This window comes from Equus przewalskii, chromosome 21 (assembly GCF_037783145.1).
Source record: "Equus przewalskii isolate Varuska chromosome 21, EquPr2, whole genome shotgun sequence".
NCBI classification, from domain to species: domain Eukaryota; kingdom Metazoa; phylum Chordata; class Mammalia; order Perissodactyla; family Equidae; genus Equus; species Equus przewalskii.
This window is the reverse complement of record NC_091851.1, coordinates 27,975,040-27,995,712: the sequence shown is the minus strand read 5'-3', so window position 1 is coordinate 27,995,712 and position 20,673 is coordinate 27,975,040. Positions and strand designations below refer to the sequence as shown.

At 42.1% G+C, this 20,673-nt stretch overlaps 1 protein-coding gene across 6 annotated transcripts in view; it reads right to left on the bottom strand.

Annotated features, from left to right (window-relative positions):
- The window catches only part of CTNNBL1 (catenin beta like 1), a 155,847-nt gene that overhangs the window by 49,763 nt on the left and 85,411 nt on the right, over positions 1 to 20,673 (bottom strand). For all 6 annotated transcript variants that reach the window (XM_070588367.1, XM_070588369.1, XM_070588368.1 and 3 more), the window contains exon 11: positions 11,979 to 12,160. In XM_070588367.1, the coding sequence (XP_070444468.1) occupies positions 11,979 to 12,160 (182 nt within the window). The remainder of the gene's footprint in view (positions 1 to 11,978; positions 12,161 to 20,673) is intronic.

The following is a 20,673-nucleotide window of genomic DNA, read 5'->3' as shown; positions in this document are numbered from 1 at the left end:
ACCTGGGCTTTAGGTTCAAGTAGATGTTAATTCAAACTGTGTGCATGATTTAAGAAAGTACTTAACTTCTTTAGGGCTGTTGCTTCAGTAAGAAAATAGGCTAATGAACACAGAGCTGAGGTTAGGGATAATGACATCATGTATATAGTGGAACACAGCAGATACTCAATAAACGTGAGACACCATCGCTGAAATCATCCTCAATAGTAACCTTACTGGCTGACACATCATCGGGAAAATCAGACTGCTAACGAGGTTAGAAACATTGTTATTCCATAAGTTTACCAGCCAGCAGGCATACTTAACAGAGACATGATTTATTAGTAATCAATACATTTAAGAAAGTTGTAAGCATACTTTTTAGTGATTATCAAAATGACACGCTTAATTTATTTTATGGTAACCCTGCAGCAAATAGGGAACAAATTAACAACCATTTTCTTTCTACTTTGGAACCAGGGACAAGGAAGAAAAGTGTTACAAGGAAAAAAATGTAAGGAATGTAGAAGAGACAAGGGAAAAACACTGAATATAATACAACCACCACTATATTGTACACGTGCATAATTTTATAGTATACAAAGCACTTTCTCCAGACATTATCTTATCCAATTCTCACACACTGTGAAATACTATTGTCTCTCTCTTAAAGGCAAGGAAATAGGTTCAGAGAGAGCAAACGACTTGCCCAAGTCACAGACCCTGAGCGTGAATCTTGACAGAAACACAAATCCAGATCTTCTGAACCCAGCCCAGGGCTCCTTTCTGATAAGCCATTTAAGGGATTTGAAGTTACTATGCTCACAAAGGCACGCGGCTGCAGAAAACCACCCCCACGATGCTTCACAGCACGGTTCTCTGACTCCATCCCCAGCAGTGACCTCCTAGCCCAACACACATATCCTTTAATAGACCAGCATCTAAAGGAGAAAAGAGCTGCTCCTCTTGAACCTGACACCTGAGAATAATTTCTCTTTGGGGGCCCCTTTGTTTGGCTACCAGAAAAGAATGTTCAACATCTTTCCAACCTCCTTCTTATGCTAATTACAGCTCATCAGCATCTGGACACCCACAAGCAAAATCAATTTGACTATAAAAGCAAGCCGAAGACATTTTCTTACCATAAAAAAAACAAACAAGTAAGACTGCAACATGATTAAATACACAGAGCATTTCCCCAGCAACCTGCACGCCACTGCGTATAAAATTCACATCCAATATCATGAGAGTCCAGGAAGGTGGACACTAACAAACATCCAACACATGTAACCGCATCCTTTATGCACACTGAAACGTATACAAGTCTATTTTCAGTTTGTTCTCTTCCACATCATATCTACTATTAGATGCCAATATGTCTAAGACAGTCAAATATTCACACATTTTTAATAAATACCATTTGAAAGGCATCTTCACTTCCCCCTATTCTGTAACCAAACGAACTTGGAAGCCTCAGCCTTCAGGCCACACCTGACCATCCTCAAGGCCCAGCACACTCACAACACTTGGAAGAGGCAACGCTGCCGTCCAAGCACAGCTACCTTTCCAAACTGCCAGCACCTCCTCAACCCAGGCACTTAACTGAAATCTATCCTGCCTTCTAAAAATAGAGTCTAGCTTCCTAAGTGTAATAAAGGCTCACCCCTGACAAAGATGCTCAAGACACACTGAGTAAAAACAGGTTACAAAATAGCATATACACCATGATTCCATTTATATGCACATATATACAACCCCACCCCTAACACAGATGTGTGAGTGGACAGTGTCCACAATGTTTCCAGTAATTAAGTCTGGGCGGGTCAGACTGGGTGATTTTTACTTTCCCTTCATCCTTTTCCACAATGCTTGAATCTTCTACAGTAGGTTATTTTATTCATACTCAGAAAAAGCAAGAAAGCTATTTTTAACACGCTCCCCCTAAGACCCACCATGTCACCAAGGCTTGTGCTCTGAGCATTCTGGCCAGTGGTTCTCAGCACTAGCTGAGCAACAGGCTCTGCAGCTTTCTGAAAAATACAGATGCTCAGAGTCCTGGTCTTCAGAATTTCTGGAGGTAGGGCTCAGGCATGTGTATTCTGTCAAAGCTCTTCAAGTGAGACTCATCAGTGAGAGTCAAAAATTACAGATTTATGTCTCGTTCTCAAGAAGGGGCCAACAGAGGGAGAAAATAGGCCAGAGTGCTGAGCGAAGTGTTTAACCAACGGCAGGCAATTGCAAGGTAAGCAGGCGAGAATGTTTAGGAAGAGAAACCGAAGGCTGAAGCAGTGCTGAGCTTCAGACGTGACAGGCTGAGAGGAGGCTATCAGGGGGCAGATACACCCTAAAGCTGGAAGCCAAGAAGAGGCGAACAAACTGGCTGAGTGAAATGTTCGAGATTGAGAGATAAATGTTACCTATGCCGTACTGGGGGCAGGACTACTGATGACTTACAGAAACCAAATAGGAAAAGACATCAAGATTAAATTAGGCCCACTATAGGGGAGCAACCTTGATTTAGATAAAAGAAAAATACAACTGCACAGGATTCAATTTCCAGAAACGAAGGAAAAATTCTAGGTTAAAATCCTAGTGAGGCCGTATACCAGCCGTGTGATCTCTAGACAAAGACAACTTCTTGAAGCCTCAGTGTTCTCATCTGTATAATGTGGGTAATAACACACAGCTCAAAGGGTTATTGTGAGAAGTAGGTGAAATGAGATAATGAATGTAAAAAGCCTATCAGAGTACTCAGAACAAAAAAAGTGCTCAAAAGGTAACATTAGGAAGCACATGCCAGGAAAGATTGTGCGTCACATTTTAATAAACCAGGGCCCGCAGTTAATTACTGCCTAGCCCTTAGGTTATTTCCTGATTTTGGCACTACCTAAAAATGTTGGAGAAATAACCTAAAAAGGTTTGGTTATTTCTCTACTGTTGCGTCTACACTCTTGGTATTTGTTTTACTTCTATAAAGGAGATACATTGCATACTAAACTATTTCTATAAAATTTAATCAAGATTATAAATGAAAACTAACAGAGTCATATTGATAAAATAATAAATGTACCAGTGGAAAATTCTATATCCAAAATAAGAATTCAGCTAATGCTGCCACTAAAGAACTAAATTCCTACCCGGCAGAATGAAAAATGCAAAATAAAAACAGGAGTGATAAATGTTTCTCCTTCATCCTCTCCACCCAGGATCTCAATGTCAAAATTGAATTTGTGCTAAATTAGCCGAAATAGTCAAAATAACTAAAATGAGTACCATACCTATGACCTGTAAAAACCTGGGGGGAGTCATTTTTCAGTATAACATAATAAAAGAACTATAAGAACAGCAATAACTACTAACATCAATGAATGTTTACTATGTGCCAGGTTCAGTCCTAAGCATGGTACATATATGAACTCAGTCAATCCTCACAACAGCTCTGCAGGGTCTTTCAAGGGCTGGCCTCTGCTTAACTATCTAATCTCCTGCTGCATGCTCTTCTCACCAAGGGCTGGTGCCAGACTGGGCTCAGAGGGTACTCCTGGGAAGCGTAATAAAAATACAGATTTACCGACATTATGCAGACTGGTTAAACTGGAAACTCTGAGAATGTGTCTCAGAAGACTACATTTTAAACAAGATTCCAGATGCTTCTGATGGGCAGCTAGGTTTAAGGATCACTGCAGTCTGTCCCTCCCAGCTTTTATTTTACCCGTGTTGCTTTTGTCTCTTGACGTTCCTTCACCTGGCTAACTCTTACCTAAGGATTATGACTAATGGTCCAGGTTAATAGGCCATCATGATAAACAGTGGCTGTCCCATTTCTTTGGTAGCTCTTGTTATGACCTAGCCTGTCCACACATGGAGTCCTGGTCCATAACTGGACTTCACACCCACAAAAGCCAAGGAGTTTGCATCCTATCCTATAGGTAAACATGAGAACTGGGAGAGGTAGGGATGACCATTTTTGAAAGGAGGCTGATATGCAGCAACTATATTACCATTTATTAAATGTCCACATGCTAGAGACCACGCAGGATGTTCATGACCGTTATTCTCCACACAACTCTTTGAGAAAAGTTTTTTCAGGCTTATTGATTGAAGAGGAATTCAAGGTCCAGAGAGAATAACTTGACCAAGGCCATCAGCTAGTTTCGGGGTAGAGCTGGGATTTGAAGCCAGGTCTGTTTGCTTACAAAGACAATCCTCTTTCCCCTATTCTGTGCTGGCACTGGGTACCAACCAGAGCCACCAGACCACCAGAGCCACCTTGGTGTTGGAAGAAGCTTTAGAAGCAGACCTAAGCTCAAATTCTGCTTTTGTCACCTACTTGCTAAAAGGTATCTAGTAATTACCAAACGCTGAGACTCATCTGTAAAAAGAAGACAGAAATGCCTAATTCATAAAGTATGACACCTGTAAAGTCCTGGGTATATTAGTAGACGCCCAATAAATGTGAGCTGGCCATTAGCATGTTCTCCCCCTCCTCCTGACAAAAGGGAAGACTAGTTTCTTGCAGGATGGCAAAGACATCCTCTGTTTCACTGTCTTCCTCATTGGCAAACAAGTATGCTGTGCTCTACTTGGGAGAGGCCTGTGGGTAAATCCTTAATATGGCTGGAACCAGTGAGCAAACCAGATGTGCAACACTCAAAATCATCCCCTCAAGCCTGATGAGAGTCTAAACACACTGCTTATTTCAGCATCCCTACATTTCGTCATCTGAGGTCAGGAATGAGACAAGCAGCTGGAGGCAGAGAAAAGGAACTGATCCAGAAACTGTTCAATTATAAGGTTTTCAAATAGCAACAAAAAAAAGCAGAAGACATTTCCATCCTTGTTTAACATTAAGTGCCTCTTAGTACATGACTTAATGCCATTCTTAAAATTAAACACCGTTCACTCTTTACTTGCTCATCGTTCTGACCACTATAACCAACCCTTTGTGATTTTCAAGGTTAGGGAAGACGAAAAGAGGGGGCAATCTTTGAATTCTCTGTTTATTGATATAATATGGAAAGGTGGGGACCTGGGGCTCCCTGGTATGTCCTCTCTGGGTTTTTGTCTTACATTCCACACAGGACTGGCATGTTTACAATCCACCTGGATGAATGGCAGATTCAGGGAGGGGAAGCATGCCTTCAGGAGAGTACTTTTAAAATTACTAACAGTGTAGAAGAAAGAGGAACACCAATGGGAAACCCATCCTCATCTCAGCCACTAATATTAATGAAGCAGGCAATGTGCTAGGCACTTGATCCACATTAACTTTATTTAATCCTCAGATGGCACCCTTATAGGATAGATTCCAATATTATCCCAATTTTACAATTGAGGAAATACAGGCTCAGAGAGGTTAAGTAACTTTCCTAAAGTCACACAGCTAGTAAATGACAAGACTAAGACACCAACCCAAATCTTGTCTTAATCCAAAGTCCATGCTCTTTATCATCTGTATCACAATAATTAGCTATACATGCCTTAGCATTCACTGTCCCCTCCACCACTCCCCTCACTGGTATACGAATGAAATACTATTTATCTTTCACGGAACACTCAAAAGCCATCTCTTCTCTTAAGCATTCCCAGAACCCCTAGAATAATCCTTCCTCTGGGCTTCCACAACCTCTAATATAACATTTATTACCACAGTGTGATGTCTGGGGTCACTGTTAAAAGAATTATCTGTAATAAACTAACATTTATCAACCCCCCACACTATGTTAGACTGCATAAGTCACCTCTCAATAATAACTCTCACAATAACCCAAGAAGGTAGGTATTCATCCTATTCTTACAGATGCATAAACAAATCTGTATTACACACTACTATGGGACAGATGCTGAGTGGCCTTATGGAAGAACCATAACTTGGCTAACATGGTAAGAATCCTTTGAATTCCACAATGCTCTTAACTACTGGCATATGTCTTGATCTTAACTGTAAATGGTACATGGTACACAGATGTTAAATAAATTCATTTGTTCATTCAACCAATATTTACTGACTACCTACTATGTACCAAGTGCTGTGATAGGCACCAGAAATGCCTAACCACAATTTTATCAAGTCATTTTGCTATTTGTTTCTAACAACCTGTACAATTTGAAAAGATAAGTAAGAGTACCCATCACCATGACAACCTGCCCTAGGTCAGTACCAAGATTAGAACCAAGGTCTTCTGATCAAGAACTTTCAACTTCACCAGCATCCTGAAGAGAGCAGGCTAATTTGAAACTAGAAGAGCAAATACCAACGGCATGATTTCATGAAACGAGTGTGAGATTAGTGATCAGAAGCTGAGGGTCTAAGCCATAGTTTAGCCACTTACCCACTGCATGGCTTAAAGTCATGATTTCCTTGAGTCTTACAATTTCCTCATCTTCAGAATGAGAAATAACACCAACCGTGTGGGGTTGTTGTAAGGTTCAAATACAATCAGATGTGTGAAGACACTCCAACAGACGCTGGATACAGGTAATAACAAATGAACTGTAGGCTGAAATTCCTTTGGTCCAGGCTGTGTCATCATCTCCCTTCCATCAGAAGAGCCTTCCTCTCTAAGCATTCCTGCTCTTGTTCCCTTTAATAATGAAGCACTCTTGCCTGGTATGTCTCTGTACTTGCTAATACAGTTTTTTTGTAAATATCTGTAAAGTTGTTTTTTCCCCCACGTGTATTTTGCTCCTTCTTTAAACTGTAAATTTGTTGAGGGCTGAGAGTCTCTCCCTTGGGTGTGGAGGGCAGACTTGGAGAGGACAGGAGAAGTGGGAGACTAAAGCAGGGAGACTTATTAAGCTGCAGTGATAGTTCAGGAGAGGTGATGAGGGCAGAGTCAGTGGCAATGGAGAAGACTGATGCAAGAGATTTCTATAAGGGAGAACTTATAGGACTTATGATCAATTACATGCGGGGAATACAGAGTTAAGCATAATGCGTTGATTTCTGTCTTAAGTGGCAGAATAGAGGGTGGTGACATTTACCAGGATAGGAAAAGCAGAAGAGACTTGGGCAATGAAGGAGTGAGTACGGTTTTGAACGAATTGAGTTTGAGTATCTGGTGGGGTTGTCTGCTTCACCAGACATGGAGTATCTAGTGGACAGACAAGGATGAAGATTTGGGAATCAACAGTAAAGAGATGGAGGGTAAAGCTGCAGGTAGTAGCTAAGATGAAGGAGAATACGTGGAGTAAAAAGAAAGAACTGGGGGAAGACACGGCCAACCCATGCAAAAATGAACGCTTGGGGGACAAGCTGAAGAAAAAGATCTGCAGACGGAACACTAGGAAAGAGCAGCCTCCTGCAGGACAGGCATTCTATTTCGTTCCTGTCACACAGTAGGTCTTTGTTAATTTTTGTTTTTGCTGAGGGAAATTCGCCCCAAGCTAACATCTATGCCAATCTTCTCTACTTTGTATGTGGGTCGCTGCCACAACATGGCTGACGAGTAACATAGGTCCACACCCAGGATCCGAACCCACTAACCCGCACCGCCAAAGCAGAGCACGCCAAACTCAAGCACTATGCCACGGGGCCATCCCTTCTTTGTTAAATTTTGAACATAGCAGGAGCCCCAACAAAAGCTGGCCCCACAATGCCATGTCATTACCACAGCCCACCATGGAGACATTCAAAGTGCTTCTTTTTCACCTATGTTGGCTGAACTCCCTTCTTCTTGACTGCAGGAGAAGTTTTGCCATTTCCCTCTTCTAACCCTGGCAGGTGGCAGCTCTGGTCTGCACTTCCTTGCTGTTAAGAGTCCAAGAAGCACCAGGCAACTACACACTTCCCGACATGTGGAGTCTACCAGAGTTACTTACAATTCTTCGCAGAAGACAGAAAAGCATTCTTTAAAGCACAGACCTGTTATCAGCTGCTGTCACTGTGGATGAGGTAAAATGTGTGCATATGCCTAGCATGCACACCACACACCCACACAGTGCTGGGGAGCTCACCCCCTTAAAGCTCGTAATAGCCTCCAAGGGAACCATGTTAAAACAGCACAATTAACTAGAACTGCTACAAACTCAATAACTCACCTACCTAATGAAGCAATACCAAGAAAATTAGACCTATTTTAATAAGAATTTAAAAAAGAGACAAGAAGTAAAGGTCAAATGCCATTCCTGGATCCCAGCTCTTTTCTTCTTCCCTCCTGTTTTGAAGCAGTTAATACCAAGGAGACAATATACACTGTGCTATTCTTTAGAAAACCAAGGAGGCAGCCAATCATGCTACTGCACCCAAGGGTAAATTTCTTCTTTCCAACCCATCCCCCCAGGCTAAGAGCCTCCCTGATCTATGTCTGAAGGTTTTATTATGCAAACCTGAATGGATTTCAATTACAGTGATTCTTTTCCTTCTCCACCCCAACTCACAAAAGAGGAACTAAATTACCAGCAATTCTAGGTTATAGGGTGGGTTTTTGCTTCTTCCCTCCTCTCTAGAGTCACCTTAATCTAAAGATTCTCCTCTCCCAATCCCTTTTGTTAGCTTTGGAAACACAGCTCTCTTTATGCCACCCCACTATTTAGCATATCATACTCCTGACATTCGCATCAAGAATGAGTTTGCCCATTCTCACGCAGCTACCATGGAGCAATTAGACTGCAGGCCAGTAAAACCCACACTCTCCCAGTCTTCCCCAGCCAACCTGTGGGCAGTCTCCGCCTGGCTTCCCAGCAACTTCTTACAAGGATGGGTGCGTGTGGCCAAGGCGGGCAGAACTGGAGACAAGTTTGGTAGAGGAGAGAACTCATACTGCTTAAAGCGCCTACTCTATCTGGGGTCTGTGCTAAGTTAACACGTGTCATCTCACCTGACCCTCATAACCACTCTATGTGGTAGATCTAGCATTTTACAGATGAGGCAACTAAAGCTCCAAGAATCTGGGAATTTGCCCAAGCTGGCATGGTTGATAAACATGGATCCATCTGTACTACAGGAGGCTCCATTGCTACTGGAGAAGTCTGGGGAAGGTCCTGAGAAGTGACAGGGGCTGAGACTGGACCAGGGTGAAATTAGAGTGGCTAACTCTGATATGCAACAAGCTCCTGAGGTTTGACAAAAAAGGGAAGAGTGCAGGGCTGCCCTCCAGAGGCTCTGGACGGGCAAGCCGATTCTCAGCCCATAGTGCTTAATTAGGAGTTGCTGGATCCCCAAAAGCAGCTTGTCACAGGGTGGCCTCACCTATAAGGAAGCTCTGTCCACAACATGGTTCTTAAGGACATGGCTCTAGAGGAGGGGCTTCTGCTCATAATTTCTAAGCCCATGAGACAAAGTGAAACTTATGGCTAGCAACCCACTTGTTTTTGCTTCCAAACAAGCTGAGTTGAAGACCACTCACTCACCCCTGGTGTATAACTGACAACCGTCAATCTGAACTGTATTGACTTCAAGCTTGTAGGGTTTTGGGAAAGCCCAAGTCCATGTTTGCCCTCAGTGAGCAGTCCTTTAGGGAAGTGGTTGTTCACTCATGTAGTCAAAAAATATTTACTGTGCATCCACCACATGCCAAGCACTGGGCTAGGCCTTGGGACCCAGAGGTGACAAGGCCATTGGTTCCATAATCTTAAGGGCCATGAAGGCAAAGTCCTGGGACCAAGAGTCCATTTAATAAGAGGCTCTATTCTAGTCTAGGGGCTCATAATATGCTTCCCTGAGAAAGTGACATCAAAACTAAGGACCTAAAGGATGACCAGGCAGATAGGTCAGAGAAAATTATTGTGGATGGAGGCAAGAGCATGGTGGAAGTCTGGGGGCAGGAATGAGGTGGGCATTTCTGCAAATACTCCTGATGGTCTGAGGCTACTGTGCTCTAGCTTACCACACAAACCTGGTCCACTTGCATCAGAAGGGCCAGCTCATGAAGAGTAACCCAGAGGACAAGACAGGACAAAGAAATCTTGCACAAGGTGCCCCTGCCCTGTTCTGCCTCCATTCTCACTCTGTCATTCAGGGCCTGAGGGCCAGTCTGCAGGAGCAGCAGCAGGCGGCAGGGGTGGGAGGAGGCCCAGGGCTGTGTTTTCTCCATGAGGTTCACTTCTTTCTGGGTGCTGGTGTGTTCAGGATGCAGAGCTCATCACCACTAGCCATTACAGTCCAAACATGTCTTCCTGGGGCTGTCTTACCGAGCCATTGCCCTCACTAATATAATGTTATCAAATTCCTAATGCGGGTACTCTAAAGCAATGTACTGTTACCAGCACACCACTGGCACATTTTTCAGAAGGAAAACAGCTGCTCACTGAATCTGTCACTTCTCCTTCTCTCAGTACCATGCACACAGAGCAAGAGCCTGCTAAGGGCTGTTTTCCTTCACTTTCTTCAAGCGTGGTCAAGATGCAGCATCAAGTCTTTCAATAGAAACCAGCAGGTCAGCCACAGCACAGTCCTTGAGATTCCTGGATTATAGGACAAAGCCTGGATAACTAGGACCTGTGCCTCAGAACCTTAAGGTACAGTTAACAGAGTTTCTAGTTCACTAGTCTAGTTTCCTCATTTTACAGACCAGAGAAGTTAAACAAAGGGTCTAAAGTCACACAGCCGGTTAGCTGTAGAACCACAGCCTGGTTCCCGTCTCAGCTGATTTCCTCATCTAAAGAAACAAGGATACCACCATCTGCTTCATAGGTTGCGAGGCCTAAAGAAGACAGCACCTACTGCAGCAGTGCTAGGAACATGGCAGGTTTTCAACGGATGGTGGCTGTCACCAAAATTTCATCTCCTAGGTCTCCAAGACCACCCATTCCCTCTCCCATGGCCTCATTGTGTGGAATTTCCATTGAGGAAAGAAAAAAACCAGCAGTGGGTGAACATGTTTACAGCTGGGTTTCGGCGAATATCTGATTTGAGGCGAACTGAACTCTACTTGTTCTCACATCCCTAGTCCACAGTTCTTTGCACTGCCAGTTCTTCCCTTGCTAGATTTCTGTTGTCTCTGGAGAGCTGGTATGATCAGAGAAAATATCAGTAGAGGTGACCACTGAAGACAGGTCATATCACCTTCCGTTTAGCCACTCTAAGTTGGAAGAGACTAATAAGCCAAGTCAATTTGAGAAGAGAGAGATGGGAATACTCAAACATTTATCCAGGAGGGTGATGAATGCAAAAGATCCTGCAGACCTATGCCAGTCACTGACGAAAACAATCACCCAAACCATGGGACAACTGTTAACTTCTGAAAAGACAACCAAACTAGCCAATCAGCTCAGGTGCTCCTCCTCTCTCACATACCACGTCCTCACCCCACTTTTTGCCCCCTCCCCACACTTTAAAATAACCTTCTGACCACGTAAATCCCCTGCAAGTGTCCGTTAGCCTTCAGTAAAACTGTCAATGCTCATAAATCCATGGCCTTCCCGAGTGCACTGCGGCTGTCTACTGGGGGGAGGGATGCAGCAGGCCGCTAGACAATAGCAGGAAGAGATTGGCCTAGCAGTAACTACTTGGGTTATAGCATCGCAATTCATGGCAGCATTTTGCTGGGAGTGTGCACCATCAGGGAGGAGAAACATAAAAAGGAGAACCTGGGCTGTAAATAGTTTATTTCGGCAATTCCTGATGTTGGCTGAATCATACTTTAATACAGAAATACATGAAAGCACCACTCCGGAGGTGACATGTGTTGCCACCTCATTACTCTTTTCAAAAGGGTCTTCCATCAGAGAGACACCTTGCTACAAATTATAGCGAAGAAAACAAAACCCTCACGCACAGACTTATTAACAGGCCAGAAAAAAATGGAACCACCAGGATTCCAAGCAAGCAGAGAACTAGTGCAACCAAGACCATCAGCGATCTGTGGTCTCTGGGTTGTTTTCCATGCACAGAAAATAAGATGACAGAAAAGAAAAAGGTAACACTCTTCCACCTCAGAGTCTACTCCTCAGTTGAAGAGTTTTTCCAAGGAGCTCTCATTTCCCCCATTTCTCCTAATGCACCTAAATCAGGCACTGGTGAACCCTGCCCTTCATGTAAATTCTCTGGTAAACCCTACCTTCATGTTCCTTCTCAGTGGTCCCCACTTTCTTGATCTTCCTGGGAGATTTCATAAAGAGCGGAAAGATGGTTCGTAGGCCAAGAATGTCAACAAACTTATGACAATTGTCTGTGCCCTCGGGCCCAATCATGGCATGGTCCAGCACCTTCAGGGCACTGCTCCGGGAGATCTTCTTTTCTCTGGGAACAAAAGAGGTTTCATATAAGGCATTGCATGGGGATGTTCTAGTCTTAAAAAAAAGTGCAGGTCGGCCCCATGGCTGAGTGGTTAAGTTAGCGTGCTCCGCTTCAGCGGCCCAGGGTTTTGCCAGTTCAGATCCCGGGCGTGGACACGGCGCCGCTCGTCAGGCCATGCTGAGGTGGCGTCCCACATGCCACAACCAGAGGCAATCACAACTAGAAAATACAACTATTCACTGGGGGGCTTTGGGGAGAAGAAGAAGAAGAAAAAGAAGAAGAAAAAGATTGGCAACACATGTTAGCTCAGGTGCCAATCTATTTTTTTTTGAAAAAAGTATATTTACTGCAGTATCCTTTACAATAGAAGAAAGAAAAATAAAAACAACTTAGATGTCCACCAATGACAAAATTATTACATTATGGTATACCTACATGGAATATTACATGCTTGCTAACAATTAGAGGAGAGTCTGCCATAGAATGAACAAATTCTTATGGTCAGAATGCACAAAAGGTAATATTCACACTTATACGTAAAAAATTCTACATTCAAAATTCTATTCTAATTCTAAAGTTATGTACCTCAATTATGTGAAAAACATGCATTAAAAAATGACTAGAAAGAAATGGATCAAAATGCTAACAGAGGTTGGTCCAAGGCGGTAGGATTACGGATCGCCTATTATTCCTGCTGCTTTCTTTTTATCAGCTTTATCAAGATACAACTCACATACCATACAATTCATCCATTTACAATGTACAGTTCAATGGATTCTAGTACGTCGTTCACAGATAGGTGCAACCATAACCACAATTACAGAACATTTTCATTACCTTAACAATAAATTCCCTACCCTTTAGCCATCATCCTCCTACCCTCCCCATCCCATCCTAGCCCTAAGCAACTACTGATCTACTTTCTGTCTCTATGGATTTGCCTATTCTGGACATTTCAAGTAAACAGTATCATACAATATGTGGTCTTTGTGACTGGCTTCTTTCACCTAGCATAATGTTTTCAAGGTTCATCCATGTTGTGGCATGTATCAGTCCTTCATTCTTTCCTATGGCTGAATATTAGTCCATTGCATGGATATGCCACAACTTGTCTGTCCATTCATCCACTGATGGGCATTTGGGGAGTTTCCACCTTTTGGCTATTATGAATGATGCTGCTATAGATATTTGTTTACAAGTTTTGTGTGGACACATGCTTTCATTTCTCTTGGGTGTATGGTACGCCTGGGAGAACTGCTGGGGCACACAGTAACTCCATGTTTAACCTTTTGAAGAACTGTCAGACTGTCTTCCAAAGAGGCCGCACCATTTTACGTCCCATCAGCAGTGCGCAAGCGTTCTGATTTCTCTTTTTTTTGAGGAAGGTTAGCCCTGAGCTAACATCTGCTGCCAATCCTCCTCTTTTTGCTGAGGAAGACTGGCCCTGAGCTCCATCTGACATCCATGCCCATCTTCCTCTACTTTATATGTGGGGTGCCTACCAGAGCATGGCTTGCCAAGTGGTGCCATGTCTGCACCCAGGATCTGAACCGGCAAACCCCAGGCCACCAAAGGGGAACGTGCGCACTTAACGGCTCTGCCACCAGGCCAGCCCCTCTGATTTCTCCACATCCCTGCCAACACTTGTCTTTTGACTTTTGGGTTCTAGCCATCCTACTGGGTGTAAAACGGTATCTCATTGTGGTTTTGATTTTCATTTCCTTAATAACTAATGATGTCAAGCAGCTTTTCATGTGTTTACTGGTCATTTGTATATCTCCTATGGAGAAATGTCTATTGAGATCCTTTGCTCATTGTAGCAAATAAATAGCTTAATTATCTTTACCAATAAGTTGTAAGAGATCTTTATTCCGGATACAAGCCCCGTAACAGATACATGATTTGCAAACATGTTCATCCATTTCAGGGGTTATCTTTTCACTTTCTTTAAAATGTCCTTTGAAACACAAATGTTTTCAATTTTGACTAAGTCCAACTTACCTATTTTTTCTTTTGATGTTCATACTTTTGGTGTCATAGCTAAGAAACTGTGTCAAATCCAATGTCACGAAGATTTATATCTATACTTTCTTCTAAAAGTTTAAGTTTTAGTTCTTACATTTAGGTCTTTGATTCATTCTGAGGTTTTTGTTCTTTTTTTCCTGAGGAAGATTTGCCCTGAGCTAACACCTACTGTCAGTCTTCCTCTTTTTGTATGTGAGCCACTGCCATAGCACGGCCACTGAGAGATGAGTTGTGTAGGTCTGTGCCCAGGAACTGAACACAGGCCACCAAAGCGGAGCATGCCAAACTTAACCACTAGGCCACTGGGGCTGGCCTGATTTTGAGTTAATTTTTGAATGCGGTGTGAGGTAAGGACCCAACTATCATTTGTGAGCACGTAGATATCCAATTGTCTCGGCACCATTTGTTGAAGAGACTATTCTTTCCCCATTCAATGTTCTTGGTATTCCTGTTGAAAATCAGCTGACCATAGATATATGGCTTTATTTGTGGATTCTCAATTATATTTCACCAATTTATGCCTACCACCCTGTCTTGATTAGCAAAGCTTTGTAGTAAGTTTTAAAATTGGGAATCCTACATTATTCTTCTTTTTCAAGATTGTTTGACTATTCTAGGTCCCTTCAATTCCATATGAATTTCACAATCAGCTTGTCAATTTCTACAATGAAGTCAGCTGGGATTCTGATAGGGACTGTGCTGAATCTGTAGATAACTTTGGGGAGTATTGCCATCTTAACAATATTAAGTCTTCTGATCCATGAATATGGAATATTTTTCCATTTATTAGATCTTTAATTTCTTTCAACAATGATTTGTAGTTTTCAGAGTATAAATTTGGCACTTCTTTTGTTAAAATTTATTCCTAGGTATTTTATTCTTGATGCTATTGTAAATGGAATTGTTTTTTTAGTTTCATTTTTTAATTGTTCATTGCAAGTGAACAGAAATACAACTGATTTTTGTACATTAATCTTATATCCTGCAACTCATATATATGCTGAACTCATTTATTAGTTATAATAACTTTTTGGTGGATTCTTTAGGATTTTCTATATACAAGATCATGTCATTTGCAAATAGAGACAGTTTTACTTCTTCCTTTCCAATCTGGATGCCTTTTATTTCACTTCATTGTCTAATTGCCCTGGCTAGAACCTCCAGTACAATTCCGAATAAGTGGTGAAGGCAGACATCCTTGTCTTGTTGCTTATCTTAGGGGGAAAGCATCCAGTCTTTCACCATTAAGAATGATGTTAGCTGTGCATTTTTTTGTAGATGCTGTATATCAAAGATTGAAGAAGTTTCCTTCTATTCCTAGTTTAAGCATTTTTATCATGAAAAGGCGCTGGAGTTTGTCAAATGCTTTTTATGCATTTTTTTCTACTTTTCAGTATCTTTCATTTTTCCATAATAAACATGCAGCACTCTTCAGAATTAAAAAGACAAACTATTTTCCCCTCAAATCCAAAGGTCATATATCTGAATAATCCTGCCACTTGCTACTGCTTTTGCAGATACTTCCCTATGGAGTATAATTTTATATAACTTTACATTATTTTCTTAACAGTCTATGAGGTAGAGAGGAGCAAGTCAGTCATTTCACATCTTAGTATAGTGGTAATTCAACCAACAGACCTAATATTCAATATTTACTGAGCACTGATTCAGTATTGTAGTAGGCACAAGAGAAAAATAAAAATTAAGACGTGGCTTCTGTTTTCAAAAACACTTAATTCTATTTAGGGAGACTAAATTAATCTTAAATAATCAGGGAAAAAAGAAAGTCAGCATATAATTTTTTCCCCACATATTATTCAATCTACAAATATTTAGATACCTGTTACATGAACAGGACAGATCAAATCCCAGTTCTCATGGAGCTTACACTCTAACTGCAAGAGCCAAATGAAAAATCAAGATACTTGATAGATGATAAATGTCATGGAAATAAAGCAATGTGCAAGAATGAAGAGGATATTTTAGGTTAGGTTATTAAGCAAGGCCTCTTTAGGGGTAACATATGTATTTAGATGAATTTGTCATATAGATTTTAGGAGCAAAACATTACAGACTGAAGGAAGAACAAGTACAAAGGCCCTAAGGTGGAAAGTAGCCAGCATGGTCAGAGCAGGCAGAAAGCTGACATGTTTGCAGCCCACCGAGGAGCAGCGTTCCCAGCTTAGATCAGAGAGACACATGGGCTACATCAAAGGCCAGCCGCCTAGCCTTGTACCACACAATAAGGCCTCCAAGTAAGGAACCGATTCTAGGAGTGAAGAAGATACAATCCAACATGTTTGTTCCAGGACTACTATGTGTTTGTTACTTTAGAGTGAGAGAGAGATTGTATGTATCTGGGAGAGTATAGGAAAAGACAGACACATACAAATATTTGAAAGGAGGTGAGAAAGTAAGAGGAGTGAACGTGGGCTACTCACCAGTAAAGCCTGGAGAACAGAGTCCATCAACTTCAGAGGAAAGCCAGGGTAAGATTTTTAAAAATTATTTTTAATAATATGGACAATTTAATTGTATTTTAGGGTGTCAAGAAGCCAACGGTGATGAGGAGACTAAAGATAAAAAACAGGAGAATTAATAGATGGAGCAAGGTGATTGGTCAGGCAAGGGGAGGCAAGCCTGATCAAAAAGGTGATAATAACATACATTAAGCCCTTCATCCAATTTCTCATCTGAAAGCCAAAGAAAAGGAATCAGAAATAATATCCCTTTGACAGTCTTTTGTGGAGGAAACACTATGAAAACACTGCACTATTAAAGTGCTAACAATGACAAAGCATGCTATCCTGGGTCAGACTATCCAGCCAGGATTGGGTCCCAAGGAGTGGAGGAAAGGAGAGTAGGTAAAAAGCTTGCTGACAGTGCCCCCTTGGTGATAGACCATCCTGGTTTACCTGAGACTCTTCCATTTTTAGCATCGAAAGTGCCATATCCCGGGAAACCTCTCAGTCCTGGGCAAACTGAGCTGGTTGGCCATCCTACTCGGTGCCAACCTCCAAAGATCAAGGATGTATTGTGAATGTTCCTACCTTTATTCTCCTTGCTGTGGGATTAATCAAAACAATCTACAGATACTCACAGATGACATTCAACCCAACTCCTGAATTTAAAATAAGAAAACAAGGGCTGCTACTGAGCACGTGCCTTCACGCAGCAGGCACTATACTAGCTGCTGGGAATTATAAGCTTCCTGTCTTTAAGCAATTTAAGGACAGACAAATAAAAATAACTTCAAAGGCTGGAAGTAATGGAAATTAAGTCCAAGGAGGTAAGAGGTGGAGAAATTAACTTTACCCAGAAGTCAGTGAAGGTGTGAAACGGAAGGTGACATGTGAACTGGTTCTGAAGAATGAGTATTTGACAGCCAGAGAAGGGAGAGTGACGACACTGGCGGCGGTGGAAGGTAAACAGCACGTACAAAGGTACTGGGAGGCCTGTAAGAGCATAGCACGTGGGGGAACGAGAGGGCCTCATGAGCTGCCGGTGGTGGGAGAGGACTGAGGAGAGGCGGACAGGAGCAGGTCACGACAGGCCCTAGAGATGTTGCCAGGAAACCTGGGCTTCATGCCATAGATGGGAGGAGGCATGACACGTCTAGGAAAAGGAGGGCACTACACGGACACGTTTTGGGAAGCCTAACCCAGCGGCAGTGTGGGAAGGGGCGGCGTGACGGGGCCTGGGGCAGGGAGGGCAGTTGGGAGACTACAACAGCAGTCTAAGGGAAAGTGACAGGGTTCTGACTACTGGAAGGGTATTACAAAGGCGTATCTGTGAGACGTGAAATCTTATGCATCAGGAGCAGGGTAAACAAGCTTCCAAATTCATCAAGAAAGGGTTTTTTGCATCAAGATGAAATTCTAACAGGATACTAGACAAATAATATATTTGTTTCCACTACAGCTAAATTTTAGCATCCTAGTTTACAAAGTTGAATTTACTAAGCTTATGACTAGGGCAGATTATCATGTGAGCGGAAATTAGGAAACTGAGATACAATATCCTCATTGTTTAGTCACTTGGGAAAAGGCCTCTTGAAATGAATGGCGGTCATATAACAGGGCACCTTCAGTTACCATTTAGCATACATTCAAACCACTTCACAAATAATATAAAACCGTTTACTAAATACTAAAAGGAAAGAACTCTGGTTTGGCCAAGTCTCTTTTTTTCCTGCCTAAGCAAATTCAACAAACAAAAGATTTTAAAAGTAAAACCCTTCTTCAGGTAGGCAGTGTAAGACACATTTAAAGCGGGCAGTAATTGCATATTGATCACGGTTTAGGCAAGCTGCATGGAGGTGAACTTTGGAATATTCATTGGGCTTAAGTTCAGGCTTTTAGCAATCAATAGCTGTTTGGCCTGACTTTCTTGGGTTGACTTTATTTGAAATATTTATTCTACTGGAGGACAAGTAGTTTGTCTTAGTCTTGTCTGGCTTCATCAGGTTGTCGATCATGCCAGGACCAATGTGAATGGTAGCCTCTATCAAAGTGGGTGGTTGTGGGAAATGACTGAAAGTCATCTACTGCTCCCTATTCTGCCAAAGTGAACCTTCTGATGGGGTGGGGAGGGAGAGTTTTCTGTAGTTGTTTTAATTAGCTTATTCTTCTACATTATACAAAAACTTTTGCAATGAATATGCATTCTGAGAACTATAAATTTTTTTGTCCATTTGTTCTTTCATCAAATATTTATGAGGGATCTAACAGGTGCCAGATATTAAGCTGAGGATGTAGAGACAGGCGCAGCTCATGCTTCTGAGGAGCTCAGTCCACAGGGGAGACAGACATGTAGACAATAGGTATACCGAGAAAAGCCAGGTACTACAGTGGAGGTATTTACACAGTAGAAGATGAACAAAGGAAGCAGAGCTGACCACATCTGAGTCAGGGAGGCCTCACAAAGGAGAGGATGCCTGAACCAAGCTTCACTGGATGTCTTTCCCTGACAGACAAAAAGGAAGAGAGTATTTCAAGCAGAAGGAAACAACAGCACGTGCAAAGACAGGAGTAAGCATGGAACACTGAAGGACGTGGTGCATGTACTGCTAGAATATAAAGAGCAAGAGGGGCAGCAGCAAAACACGAGGCCAGATGATTGGCATTAGAAAGATTACACCTGCCACAGTATGTTGAGCAGCATCGGGGGGGCATAAAAAAGAGAGAAAATATATTAGAGGAAGAGACACCGGTAAGATGGGCAAAGTAATAGTAGACTAAAAGTGAAAAGGGTTGAGTTCAGATGAACCTGAGGTGCCTGTGAGACATGACAGTGGTGTTCAGCCTAGACTTATGGGTCTGAAGTCCAGGAAGGAGATTAAAAATAGGGAGATGGGGCCAGCTCCGTGGCCGAGTGGTTAAGTTCGCATGCTCCGCTGTGGTGGTCCAGGGTTCGGATCCTGGGTGTGGACATGGCACCGCTCGTCAGGCCACATTGAAGCGGCGTCCCACATCCCACAACTAGAAGGACCTGCAACTAAGATATACAACTATGTACGGAGGGGTTTGAGGAGATAAAGCAGAAAAAAAAAAAAAAAAAAGAAGATTGGCAACAGTTGTTAGCTCAGGTGCTAATCTTTTAAAAGAAAGAAATACATAAAAAAAATAAAAATAGGGAGATATATGGAAGAATCATTAGATCTATGGCTAGTAGCCGAATCAATGGGTAAGACTACCCTGAGAGGGTGCAGAAAATATGCAGAAAGAGGGATGGAACCCTGGAGGACAAGAGAAAGAGGTAAAGTCCCTCCCCCTCGGCCAAAAGAGACTGAGGAATAAAAAAAAAAAAGCCGACAGACATTTTTTAAAAGATATTGTTAACCATAAACTAATCCTGGCAAGAAACTTGGATAATGCCATACGAGATCAGTTTTGTTTGCTTTACAGTGTACATGATAAAGTTCACTTCCTTTTAGCCTCCAAAATATAAGATCACTTTCCAGGATCCAGGATTTCCATGAGTTAAGACAGTGAGATCAATATGCATACGTGCATAGCTCTTCTCAAACTATAATGCCAAAGAACACTGGTGCTCTGGGAGATGCTAAGAGATAGTCCACCTCTAAAATAGAACAATAGTGGTCTTCCATGTTGCTAGCCACGATTTTCTCAATTTTAAATTTCTATTCCCATTCATTTTTCATAAACTACTAATATCAACCACTACTTAACTGCCTGTGCCAGAAAACAAAACAAATATGTAGAAAACAAAGGTTAAGATTTTTGTTTCCAGAACTATGGTGGGCTAGATATGCAGAGAAACCACTCAGAGTATGGCTGAGCTGACAGCACAGTAAGATACACAAGCAGTGACCAAAAACCAGGCCTCTAGAGAGAAGGGGTTGGCAAACTTTATGAAAAAGGCCAGACAAAAAATATTTCAGGTTTCACAGGCCAAATACGGTATAACTTAAAACTTTTCAAAAGATTATGTTATGAAAATGAAAAGGCAAGCTAGGCACTGGGAGAAAA